At 55.2% G+C, this 12493-nt stretch overlaps 6 protein-coding genes across 6 annotated transcripts; 3 read left to right on the top strand and 3 right to left on the bottom strand.

The window, feature by feature from the left end:
• Positions 1-156: 156 nt before the first annotated feature.
• On the top strand, positions 157-783 carry PG997_014814 (uncharacterized protein; the record flags this gene model as incomplete). The annotated part of the gene is made up of 1 exon (XM_066819128.1): positions 157-783. The coding sequence occupies one exon, from the start codon at positions 157-159 to the stop codon at positions 781-783; it is 627 nt and encodes a 208-aa protein (XP_066661316.1).
• Positions 784-2238: 1455 nt separating this feature from the next.
• Positions 2239-3697, bottom strand: PG997_014813 (family 32 glycosyltransferase; the record flags this gene model as incomplete). Its single annotated transcript, XM_066819127.1, is given in 2 exon segments — positions 2239-3357; positions 3374-3697. 2 exon segments carry the CDS (start codon positions 3695-3697, stop codon positions 2239-2241), a joined length of 1443 nt encoding a protein of 480 aa, XP_066661315.1.
• A 1496-nt stretch (positions 3698-5193) lies between these two features.
• PG997_014812 (uncharacterized protein) lies at positions 5194-6640 on the top strand (the record flags this gene model as incomplete). The annotated part of the gene is given in 2 exon segments (XM_066819126.1): positions 5194-6114; positions 6131-6640. The coding sequence occupies 2 exon segments, from the start codon at positions 5194-5196 to the stop codon at positions 6638-6640; spliced, it is 1431 nt and encodes a 476-aa protein (XP_066661314.1).
• Positions 6641-7804: 1164 nt separating this feature from the next.
• On the top strand, positions 7805-9227 carry PG997_014811 (uncharacterized protein; the record flags this gene model as incomplete). Its single annotated transcript, XM_066819125.1, is given in 2 exon segments — positions 7805-8011; positions 8028-9227. 2 exon segments carry the CDS (start codon positions 7805-7807, stop codon positions 9225-9227), a joined length of 1407 nt encoding a protein of 468 aa, XP_066661313.1.
• Positions 9228-9903: 676 nt separating this feature from the next.
• Positions 9904-10506, bottom strand: PG997_014810 (uncharacterized protein; the record flags this gene model as incomplete). Its single annotated transcript, XM_066819124.1, has 1 exon — positions 9904-10506. The coding sequence occupies one exon, from the start codon at positions 10504-10506 to the stop codon at positions 9904-9906; it is 603 nt and encodes a 200-aa protein (XP_066661312.1).
• Positions 10507-11285: 779 nt separating this feature from the next.
• Positions 11286-11864, bottom strand: PG997_014809 (pectinesterase precursor; the record flags this gene model as incomplete). The annotated part of the gene is made up of 1 exon (XM_066819123.1): positions 11286-11864. The coding sequence occupies one exon, from the start codon at positions 11862-11864 to the stop codon at positions 11286-11288; it is 579 nt and encodes a 192-aa protein (XP_066661311.1).
• Positions 11865-12493: the final 629 nt, after the last annotated feature.

Below are 12493 nucleotides of genomic sequence, written 5' to 3'. Positions count from 1 at the left end.
ACCCACAGCGACCGCGATCCCATAATTATTCACAGCCATGAGACCACAATTCTCCCTCGCCGCGGTGGCGTATGCCACCCAAGCCCTCGCCGTCTGCACCGAATGGGAGCCCAAACATAACGGCATGACGACCCCCCAGCAGTAAACCTCGACGACATGCACGTCGTCGAGCGCCTCGAGTGTCCCGCCGGCCACGGGAAATGCCGCCTCCCCGCCGCCAGCGAGTACCAAGTGACCGCGCGCCCCTTCATCACGTTCGGCGGCAACGTGGTGCACGGCGGCGAGCACTCGGCGTCCGCCCTCGCCAACGACGAGGCCGCGGCCATCTACCGGATGGTGGAGAAGGCCTACAACGACAAGGAGGCCAAGTACGCCAACGGCAGCGCCGCGCCGGCGCGGTCCGTCAAGTTCGCGCCGCTGTCGGGCGCCGTCAGCACCGCGGACCTCGGCGACGCCTACTTCGAGGTCGACGAGGGCGACTGGGCCGCGCTGCGGTGGGGCGCCTACCACGTCTACAGCAGCGGCGTCCTCGGCGGCTGCTCCAACGAGACGCTCAACGGCAAGGCCGCCGAGGTGGCCGCGCCGTACTCGGGCCCGAAACAGAACGCGACCCAGACTCGGTTCCTGGATGGCTCGTGGTCGAAGTCAAGCAATAAGATTGGAAATAACGACACCAAGCAGGAGGAGGAGGATCCAGACAGTGGGGCTGCCATGATTGCGATGGGGCCGTTCTCTTGGTCGATAATCGGGTTTGGTGTTTTGGCCATGGGTATCGTGATGTAAAGACTATCGTCCGGAATCTATCGTTTTCCTTCTTGCGTATTTAAATATTGCAACAGAGAGTGTAGTCATACCATATTCTTACTCTAAATCATCCAACTAGTTTCTCGTGGTCTCTGTTCGCCACTTTAGCATCATAGTGACTTAAAATGTAGGATGGGTGTGACCCAATATGGATTGTGAATGATTCATTTTGACCAACTGTTCAAATCTTTATGCAATATAAATACGCTGCGTTCCTAATTCCCCAAGGTCTTTGGATCTTGACGCTGTTGTCCATATACCAAGATAAGCACCATTCAAAGGAGAAGTGTATACCAGTCCACATACCGATTGACCATGTTTGGAGGTAAACCCGAAGAAACCGTATCTCCCTTCCCGCCGAACCCTGATGTGGAGATAACCCGCATGAAACACAAGGCAGAAACGTCGCTGCCCTCCATGCCGTCCAACGGCTGCGCCCTGTCTGGGGTATGTATCCCTTACTGGAGGGTGTCCAACATGCCCTGCCCGTACAGTATCTAACTTTTCTCGGCGCTATTCTTCGCGCTATGTTAGGCTTCCAGCTGTTGCCCGCATTGTGGCGCACCTTCGGGGTACTGTGTGTCAGGCTGCCCCAGGTAGGAGGGCGGCATGCTGAGTATATCTCCGCTATACAAGGTAGAGAGGGATACCAAGTTGGCAGCGTGATAGCGAAACAAGATCTGAACCACAATGATGTTGTTTTCCGTGACAACAAATGCATCTATCTTCGTTTCGTGGCTATAGTGGTGTCAAGCCACCCATAGACGTGCCACGCCCAGAATGGCGATAGAAGGAGGTTAGCGTAAACCAAACTATTTCGCCGCATTAACTCCTCGTATTCTCTTTCGAATGCGCTTGCTGCAGCATTGGATTTGATCAGATTCCATATTGACTTTCCACAAAAACTTTCTCATGCCAGCCTAGAAGTACGAGTCATGCGACGGATCATCGCGTGCCCATATCGTCCTACCGTCTCTGCGAGGTCGACATTGCTGATGAATGCTTAAAATCCAGATTAGGCCCCATATTTTTGATCCATGTCTCTTACTTATTAATATGGGTATAATATCACTATATACAAGATGAGCTATGATGCCATCTCGCCCTTCATCGTGAAAATTGTGGCGGGTACCAGACCCGGGTCCTACTTGATCACGCGCTTTCTTCCCAATCATGCCGCTTCATTCGCTAATGCCAGACCTACAGGAACCAAGAAAATTCAAACGCCATATAAACTCAATATCACGCTCATGTATCGCTTCGTTTTCGATATGCATGCGGGTTCCTATGTATTGCCCCTTGGATATAAGATCTGGCTACATTAGTTTCGCTGCAGCCTCAAGACCAAGTGCTTCTCGGGGCTTTGTAAGTGAGGTCCTTGACCGAAGAAGACTCGAAAGCTTAAGCATGACCAACTAGTCCTGCACAGTTGACTCAAAGCCCAAACCCTCCAAATGCGTTCGCGTCTGGTGCCAGCACCTCAGGCTGCTGTGGCGGCAGCTCGCCAAAGCCCTGCAACGGCTGCTGCTGCTGTTGCGGTTGAGGTAGCTGCCCGAAGCCTAACGCCGGTGGCTGGGCCGCCTCCGGCTGTTGCGCAGGGAAGAAGGCCGGCGGCGCCTGAGGCGTCTCAGGAGGAGGACCTACGGGGACCGGGAACTCGACCACCTGATGAGCCTCAGCGATCTTCTTCTGCTGCTCCTCGGGCGACAGCCGGCCGAACGCGGCAATGTCCTCGTCCCACTGGCGCACGCAGTCGGGGTTCCAGTTGCAGCGCTCGACCTCGCCGTAGACGGGGTGCGCGAAGCGCGCGTGCCGGCTCGGCCAGTTGGAGGCGTGGTAGTGGTGCTTGACCAGCGCGCCACGGCTGTCGTGGTTGCCCGAGTCCGAGTGGCCCTGGCCCGCGGCGAAGACCTCGACGTTCTGCACGAGGATGCGGCTGACGACCTTGGACTCGTCGAGCTCGTGGAAGTCGGCCCAGGTGATGGTGTGGGTGTTCGACGCCGCCATCTTTGCTTCTTTGCCCTGCTGCTGCTGATCGTTCATGTAGTCCAGGATGGCCATGGTGAAGGCGGAGGGCCCCGTGCCGCTGATGACCTGGTCGAAGTTGAGCACGATCTCGCTCACGGGCACGTTCTGGCTCTCGGCGATGTCGTTGAGCCAGTTCATGATGTTCTCGACCAGCTTCAGCATGACGGACAGCTGCGGCTTCGCCATGAAGGTCCACTGGCAGAAGGACTGCGACTTCTTGCCCAGGATGGGGTGGTCCTGGAACTGGGGCTGGTCGATCTCGACGCCGATCACCATGTCGATATCCCGCTCGTCGTACCTCTCCGGGATGAACCTGTGGACGGGCCGCAGGTCCTCGACGTCGATGTCGGCGTAGACGCCGCCCTCGGCGTACATGATGAGATACCGCAGCAGGTCGGCCTTGATGATGGTGGCGTTGATGGTGCGGTACATGTCCACAATGTCTGTGCGGCCGAATCCATCGGGCCCAAACTTCTCCTCCACGTAGTTCAGGTCATTGTTGTCGGTGAGGACCTCGTAGCGGTACTCGGGGGTTCTTCACGGTCCACGTCTTGGCCGTGTTGAAGTCCCGTTCGTCGAAGGAGTAGGGGTCTATCTTCCAAGTCTGCCAGATCTTCCGAGGAAATTTGGTTCCTTCAGGCCTTGTCATGTGATTCTTCGAAGAGGGCCTGCTCCCCCTCTTGTTGAACACGCTCGCTCGTTTTGACGACGATGGCAGTATATCAGCGTTCAAAAACAGCAAGACGAGGCAAAGACATATGGCGTAGATGGGTATCAGCCTCCGCATCTGCGTGGGCACCCGGTTCCGCAGCACGGCCGTGGACGAAGCCAGCCGCGGTGATAGAGGAGACATTGGCGAATTCATGGTCAAGAGAGTGTGGTGTGTTTGGTAAGCGAACGACGGGGTAGTATTAGCTAAAGCTCAGTAGGAGTTGGAAATTCAGGATGAAGATATCAGATGAAGGCCAGTCTATCCATGACTTAAAGAAATCCGTCCCTAATTTGAAGAGCCAATCGCCGCCGGGCGCCGCTAGTACACAACAACAGTTGAAAAGCAGACACTGTAATGTTTCTGCCACCCAATGGCAAGGAAGTGTCATGAAACCGGATTTTTGGCATGAGCGTGTTGAACAAGGTTAAGCTCAGCAGCCTATGGGTTCACGGGCCCGTCTCATCTTTTAGCTGCATCATGCAGTAGTTTTCGTCGCGGTCGTGTGAGGCTGCGGCAGGACGCCTGCCGATGGCAATGGTCAACACAAATAAACAGACAGGGGCACGAGGATAGATAATAGATGTGTTAGCTAGATTGACTGACATACTCCATGCCTGTTGATCCGCATGTGGCTTGAGATGTGTAGCTGTGTTCTGGAGTGTGGTCACGGATATGCTTGGCAACCTCTGGCTGTTAATTTGCGTGGAAAGAAAGCGTCCTCTCTTGCTCGGTGTGTGTTGGTTCGATCTTCAGACCGTGGCGTCGCACTAATTCCCGGATTTATACTGCTTCACGACCAATCAGATACGCGCATATAATTCGCGGATGGCGATCACTGCATCGGTGGCAATCCAGGAACCCGGCTGCCTGCATATTGCGGGCATCAACCTGGAGCATCAGAGTTCACATGCCGCCCAATGACTTGGGCGTGCCTCGCAGATTCGCACCACTTCAGATGTGCCCAACTCTCGCTAAGAAGGCAATAATGTGGATTATGGCTTGAATTCGGGCATCGCCGTTATCTATCCATGCTGGCTATTAGTCGCGCTACACAAGGCAAGAAAAGGAGGGGTTCTAGCCCGTCACTTTCTCGGAGATCCCCCAGCATTTTCCCTTCCACTTCCGGATGCTGACCCTGACTCGATTACCAACCATTTCCGCAGTCCGACGGTGGACGTTTCCTAATTGAACCAATTTGTTTGATTTGACTTGCACCGAGCTACACTTTCTGCCCGCGATTTCGTTTCCAAGTTCCTAGTCAACTTATTCACTACGAGCTCAGAGGTTGCAATCTCATGCAAAGCCTATCAGTCCATGCTAGATTGCATCCAACTGTAATTGGCGTATTCATGTCGGGTACCCTATTCTAACTACAGTTCATATCATACCTACGTATTCAGCCAGTCACCAAAACCCTTACATGTGTATATGGATGCATCGGCCAACGATTTTCAGCAGACACAATCGTCAGCAACAGTCCCTTTGCTGCCTATAAATTCTGTCGATTCAAGTACTGCATCTAGATCTCCAAAGAAACTGCCTGCGCCATTGAGGGTACCAACCTCCCAGATGGCCAAGATGGAAAACCAGTTCAACGGCGGACTCCTGGACGACGTGGACATGGGAGAAATGGAAGCCAACCGAACCCCATGGGAACCAGACTGGAAGCCCGCAACGCAGCTCCGGCTCCGCGCAAAGCGAACCCTCCTCGCCTGGGCCTACCTAGCCCGGCGCCTCGCCGCCCCTTCCGGCCCAAAGCCACCAGCAGCAGCAGCGCCTCGTCGCGAAAGAACCAGCGCCCGACCGCCTGGCTCGACGGCCTGCGCGGCTTCGCGGCCCTGCTGGTCTACTGGCACCACCACGAGCTCTGGGCGCACGAGTCCAAGGGGCAGCGCCGCTTCGAGCACGGCTTCGCCTACGAGGGCAACTACCACTTCGCCGCGCTGCCCTTCTTCCGCATCTTCTTCACCGGCGGCCACTTCGCCGTGTCCGTCTTCTTCGTCATCTCGGGCTACGTCCTCTCGGCGAAGCCCTTGGGCCTCATCCACGACCGCGAGTACGTGAAGCTGGGCGACAACGTCGCCTCGGCGCTGTTCCGGCGCTGGCTGCGTCTGTATCTGCCCTTCATCGCTACCACGTTTGTCTACCTCAGTTGCTGGCACGCCCTGGATCTGTGGATCTACGATCGGACCCCGCAGCGGACGTGGGTAGACGAGGTTTGGAACTGGTACATCGAGTTCAAGAACTTCAGCTTCGTCTTTAATATGGGCGGATTGCCGTGGTTCTCGTACAACTTCCACCTCTGGTCCATCCCCGTCGAGATGAAGGGCTCCATCGTCATCTACACCTGCCTACTGGCATTCTCCCGGTGCTCCAAAAACGCGCGTCTATGGTGCTGCGCGGCGCTCATCTTCTACTTCATGTACATCACCGACGCATGGTACTGCGCCATGTTCGTCTCCGGCATGTTAATTTGCGATCTGGACCTGTTGGCTAAGAAGCAGAGGTTGCCGCCCTTTCTGTCGAGGCTGGGCTCGGCGAAGAAGTTCATCTACTACCACCTCCTCGCCGTCAGCTTCTACCTAGGCAGCGTTCCGGAGGCGAACCGAGACGCTCTGCTGCTGCGCAAAAATGCGCGGCTGGTACTACCTGTCGTTCCTCAAGCCGCAAGCCTTCTTCGACTGCAAGTGGTTCTACCTGTTCTGGGCCGCGAGTTTACTTGTTGCCTCCACGCCGCGCGTCGCCTGGCTCAAGTCCTTTTTTGAGACCGGGTTCTGCCAGTACCTTGGGCGCATCTCTTACTCTCTCTACCTGGTGCATGGCCCGGTACTCTGGACGCTGGGGGACCGTGTCTACACGGCCGTGGGATGGCATCAAGAGGCTCAACTAACTAATCTGCCTCACTGGGTGGACAAGGTCAAGCTGCCTAAAGCCGGGCCTCTGGGATTAGAAGTATCTTTTCTTCTACCTCAGCTCATCCTGCTTCCACTTACGATATGGTTGGCAGAGGTAGTGACGAGAGTGATAGATGAGCCCAGTGTAAAGTTCGCCCAATGGCTGTATTCTAAAACTGTACCTCGGTCAGACAAGAAATGAGTTGGAAGTAATACTACGAGGGTCTCCTGAACAGCACACTCTATAGCTAAGAATAACGCGTAAACATACGATTCAGATCAGCAGACGGTGATCCTTGTTGTTTACTACCACATTGTTCCGGCGCCTCTTCTCGATTGGTGCATCGGCCAACAACAGCTGATGATTCCGGAAAATTTCATCCAATAACCTCTCCCCCGCCCACGAGATCAGACGTGCGGGGTGCATGGTGACGAACAGCCCATAGCTTAATGCCCGGTTCTGATACACGCCACGCCCTGAGCGCAGCAAAGTCAAAACGGCAATATTAAGATTCTCGTGTTTTGCGTGGCCCCGAATTCCACTAGCCAGATTGACATCAGACCAAGCCATGGCTCCCTGCATGGATCGCCCCAATCGCGTGGGGTTGCTGCGCGGGAGCGGGCGTCCCTCTGCTACATCGGGTAAGGGGCTGGGGTCGGGAAGGTTGGGCGGAGCATGGAGCTTCCCGGTGCAAACAGCCGCGTCCGGCAGGGTTGGTGTGGCTTGCCGAAGGAACCCTATTGGGAGGTCTCGACACCTTCCAGAGTCGTGCGCACATCATCATCGCGGCGGCCTGCGGCCTGATGACTGGCACCGCGCGCACACCCGAGCCCACCACCTCGAGTGGCAGGTTTTGTTGTGCTTCATGCGGCTGATGCAACATTCAATTTGCCCGAAACATACCTAATCTAGCACTGGGCATCATTTGAATAACATCCGCAACACAGCGAAAACGGTGCTGCATACGTCTGGAAGCAGCCATCAGCAGCTGTCTCATCGGGAGAGTTGATACCCAACGACGCCGAGCCCGAAGCATTGGCTCCCCAATTGACATTACTCACTACTAGCAAGCCGAGGTTGGTCTCTATTTCCCGTTTTTGGTGTAACCATTCGCTGAACAAGGCAGCTTCTTATCTTGGTAACGCGTTTTCGTCCTGGCACACCCGAAAGAAAAAGCCATGATAGGCAATCTTCGCCGTGTGTGACATGACTGCTGAGAAAAAGCTTGTACCACGTCCGGAACTCATGTTACACTTCCTTATCGGGGAGTAATCTTCAAGGTGTCAGAGGGGAAAAAGTCGGAACAGCCGTTGAATAGGATCACCCCTTGATCTGAAGCTCAGGTTAGCATTTCACAAATCGAAGATGCTCATCCGAGAAACGCGGCGTTTGGTGGGCATCGTTTGCATTTTGTTGTTCATGAGCTATACCGGGGTCCGACTATTCGTTGACAAGAAGAGCATCGATAGCTTGATCGGCGATGCCCTCTCAAGTTTCCATGGCGATGCCGGCCCAGCACCACTAGCCCAGCCCGTCAGCGACTCTTCCAAGCCCCCAGGCTCAACCGCCATGGTCAGTCTCCTGGAAGAAGTCGACCCCTTCGCCCCCCCACAACGAAGTCTTCTCCGTCTCGACCAAAGACAAGAAGTTCTTCCCCATCAAGTTCGGCGCCCAGCGCGCCATAAACCCCAACATCATCCCGCACCCGCTGCGCGAGAGCACGTGGATCATCGTGGCCCAGAAGTACAAGGGCCCCGAAGACCAGCAGACCTGGTTCACCGAGATTGTGTGCAGCGCCGTATTCACGGCTCCCGATGCCGCCGACGGCAACGGCACGGCGTTGGCGTGCGACGAGTCCAGCAAGGACGGCACCCCGTCGACGCTGCCCATCGCCGCGACGTCGGGCGACAAGTGCGACGGCGACCTGGCCTACTTCGGCCTCAACGTGGGGCCCCACGACGCCCGCGTCTTCTTCGGGCCCCGCGCGCCATACGCCCTCTACGGCTCCCAGTCCGCCTTCACCTGCTTCGGGCAGTGGGTCCAGGACTTCCGCGTCCTCTTCCCCTGGGGCCTCGACATGACGCAGGAGCACCGGTTTAAGCTGGGCACGGAGCTGCAGCGTCCGTCGGCGGTGGCAGCTGACCAGACATCCTCACATTACTCTCGCGTCGAGAAGAACTGGTTCATGTTCTGGGACCGCGAGGACCGCGTCTACGCCCATTACGACGTAGCACCCCGGCGCGCCTTCGCCGCCCTCCAGGAGAACGGCGCGGCCGGGCCGGACCTGGCGCCGCTCGCCCAGGCCACGGACGAGAAGTGCCTGGCGCGGCTCCTGCCGAAAGTCGCCCCCACGCTCGAGTCGATCCACCAATCGACCAACTCGCTGGCCATCACGCTGTGCCGCCGCAGCGACATGGCGTGCGAGCAGTCCGAGAACAACACCTTCGTCTTCACCCTCTTCCAGCACAAGTCCTTCTACGACTTCCACGGCGTCTACGAGCCGTACGTCCTGCTCTTCTGGCAGCGCGCGCCCTTCGAGGTCTACGGCATCTCCAAGAAGTCCATCTGGATCCACGGCCGGGAGCAGCAGCGGACGCCCGACGAGCCGCACCAGTCGCAGATGTTCTACGTCGTGTCGATGAGCTGGAAGGCGCGGGGGCAGAAGTACCATGGTTACCTCGACGATGTGCTGTTTCTGGCTTTCGGGATCGAGGATGAGAATACGGGGGGTATCGATGTACTGGCGAGTGAATTGCTCAGAGGTCTCGGGCTGTGTTCGGATGGCTGAAGGAAGTGACCTAGGCAGGCCTGATACTGGTCTAGGTGAATTTCTAGTTTAGTATTCCCACTTTGAGACTTTTCAACAGCAATTGAGCCTATCTGTTGTTTTTACGTGGGATTTAATGGAATGACAATCAGACTTTGTTCTCCTCCATGAAGTCTGGCTTCCTCGTTATTGGTCGCCACCCTGATACCCTTCTCTGCCAAGCAGTGATAAGCATCAAACATTCGACTCAGGGGTACTGCTAATGAGCTTACCAGTGGGTTGGTGCCGTTTCTTACGCGAAATTCGAAAACTGAACTATGGAATGACGGATTATGATATTTATTCGTGTCTAGACAACTCCGGCAATGGCGCATAAGTTGCTGCCATCGTGCTTTCATCTGGCGATGGTGTCTCTTCAGTCGAAGCCATAATCCCAAGCTTGCCCTCATCCTCGGAACCTTTGAAATCAGGGGTCTAGGTTCAATTTGGCCCGACCAACGTGGAGGATGGGTCTCCCGAGCAGCTTCGGGTTTTGGTGACGCTTCCTGTAGCCTAGGACTTTCTCCTTACGTAACCTTGCCAGCAACTGGGAAACCATGGCCCACCTCAGGTTTCGGAGGTGCGGTAGAAAAACGATGTCCGGATTGCTTGTCGAGCGGCCGTCGCCGGCCGCGCGCTGCTGGTCCAGCGACTCGATCTACTCGGCGTAGATCTCCCAGGTGCGCAGATCTGGAAAGATCGTCGTCAGCCAATGGTCCCACTGTTCGTTGGTGGAAAAGCTGACGAAATATGGTCTATATCTGTATGAAATAGCGTCGTCGTAGTGGATCGCCAGATGCCGGATTTGGTCGGCCCCCGCGATGCGGCCCAGGTCGTTTCGCTGCATCCCGCGGCCCAGCACCACGAGATCCAGCTGGGGCCGCCACCAGACGCCGGGCTTCCCACTACGGGGGCACTGGGGATAGTCACAGTCGAAGTCGGAAGGCCCTGCTTTCTTGGCGGCGCCCCAGCCGTAGAGGGACCGGACGGTGCCGGGGAATTGGAGAAAGGCCGCCCTGGAGGCGGTGCACGCGGTCAGGAGGCCCGATTCGAAATAGACTGCGCCATTCTTGTCCAGTCGCAAGATGGCTGGCGCCGCAGCTGCATGCTTCCATATGAGGAGCTGGATATCGGCAGGAAAATCGAGGAAGCGCGTGAACGGTAGTGAAGAACCCCCAGGCAAACAATCTCCAGGGTACCTTTGCTCCTCATCAGGGGTATATACAGGTGGTCGGTCATGAGTGGAATCCTTGGGCCTCATTTTGTATAGTGTTCAGTGATTGCAGGGTGTTGGTATACTTCAAATAAAGAGATGTCAAGAGAGATTACGACGGGGATAAGTGACAGAAATGAAAAGATATGAGTAAAGCCATCTCCGATATACCCAAGAATACTTACGTGGAGGCCATAATATGCATAAACACAAACACCGAAAGTATATGCACAATGTGATGAGGTGAATAGAGTCTGGTTTAATGGTATGACATGACTTGGGGATGCTTTCGACGTTCTTTGGACGACCCAGAGATGGTATAAAGTCATTTTTACGGAGAAATTTAAGCTCTGGGCCACCATACGACATCGAGGCCAGGTGACTGTCGATAGCTTACTTGACAAAAACCCTCTTTAGTTTCAGAAGGCCTGTGACTATTGGCTCACCGATGGTAGTATATACACGACCCTTTGCGACATTCTATACCTCTGACTACGAAGAAGGCCACCTGCTCCGATGCTCGAGGCTTTGGTTGCATCTCATTGTGTCCATTCGACACCAAAGATGGGACTTCCAAACAGCAGTTTCTGTCCTGGAATCCCGCAACGCTGGTAAGCGCGGTATACCGCCCTCAGTTGCAAGAGCAGTATCCAGCAGGCATTATTATACAGGAAATCATTTGGTATCAAGACAATACCGGGACCGCCCCTCCGAAATCCACAAAATCTGCCGGCGTTTCGGCCCAACCTCTCGATCCACTGGGCGAAATCATTTAGGATTGGACTCGATAAGTCCCCTACCTCCTTTGGGTCAATGATCTGTCGGGCTTAGGGATCAATCCAGTCGGCGTAGATCTGCCAGGTCTTCAAGTTTGGAAAACGCCTCGGCAGCCACCCTTCTCGAAGGTGGAAGTGGGACGGGTGGCAGAGGTCCATGAGTATTTCTTGAGCGGGCTCAAACGGAAACGCCAGGTGCCTGATGTCGTTGGACCCCGCGATGTCATCTTGTATATTTGCGATGGAGAGACTGATCGTATCGAACACCACGAGATCGCGGTCCGGATGCCAAACCACCGCGGCGCGTCTGCCCTCACTATCGGGTCCGCCCACGCCGTCCGGGGAGCGCACCAGACCGGGGGCTTCCAGAAACGCCTTCCGCGAGGCGCGGCATGCTGATAAAAGCGACGATTGCAGGTCATGCAACGGGGTCGTGTTCACTATTCGACTGGCTCGCACCTTCAGCCGGAAAATCCGTGGCTCGGACGCTGCAAGTTCCCAGACCAAGAATTGGAGCTCGAGTGGCAATTTTGGGAATAGCGTGAATTGAGCATGATTTTCTCTCGGACGACAGTTAGAATTCATAGGGTCATTGTAAAGATGAAACAGGGGTGGTCTGTCAACTGCCATTGTTGGTGAAAGTAACGAGAAAATGGAAGCACTGCACGCAATGACGTCGATAGATAGAAAGGATTTTCGCGGTAGAAGAGAATTCGTTCAAGAATGCGCCAGCGAGTTAAGTAGGTTGAGTATTTTTGATACATCTTGGAAAATACATAATGCATTGGCCCATTGCCCATTGGGGGTTTCAACTGAGTTTGCGGGTCCAAACTCGAGACATGATCATTTCGATTTTCTTTCGGTAATATATCACGCTCTCGTTTTAAGTTCATACGTTCAATGTATCAATGAAATAGTATCTATCTGGCAAATCATTTTTCTGCTCTAGTATTGCCTTATTACTCATGTTCTAGCAGGAGCGGTTCTACGAGAAACAGGCATACTTTGATAAGAGGACCGCCCAGCTAGTCCTTGGCCTCGGAACCGGCGGCGCGGCGAAGGTCTCCTCGTCGATAAGGAGGGCCCATCGGAGCGTCTGGCGCAGGGGTCGTGTGGCTAGCAGCCAGCGGCACAGGAGACGAATGCCCCAAGCACGTAGTGCTAGCGGGCCGGCCAGGGTGGACTGATTGAAGGAAGGTGGCCCGTAGTACCCAACCATTCCGGGCAATAAGTCTGCCTAGAGAATTGGAGGGAAAGGG

The sequence above is a fragment of the Apiospora hydei genome, assembly GCF_038363865.1.
Source record: "Apiospora hydei strain CBS 114990 chromosome Unknown utg000010l_segment0_segment0, whole genome shotgun sequence".
Taxonomy (NCBI): Eukaryota; Fungi; Ascomycota; class Sordariomycetes; order Amphisphaeriales; family Apiosporaceae; genus Apiospora; species Apiospora hydei.
Note: the sequence above shows the minus strand (reverse complement) of the source record. Positions and strands in the feature narration are given on the sequence as shown.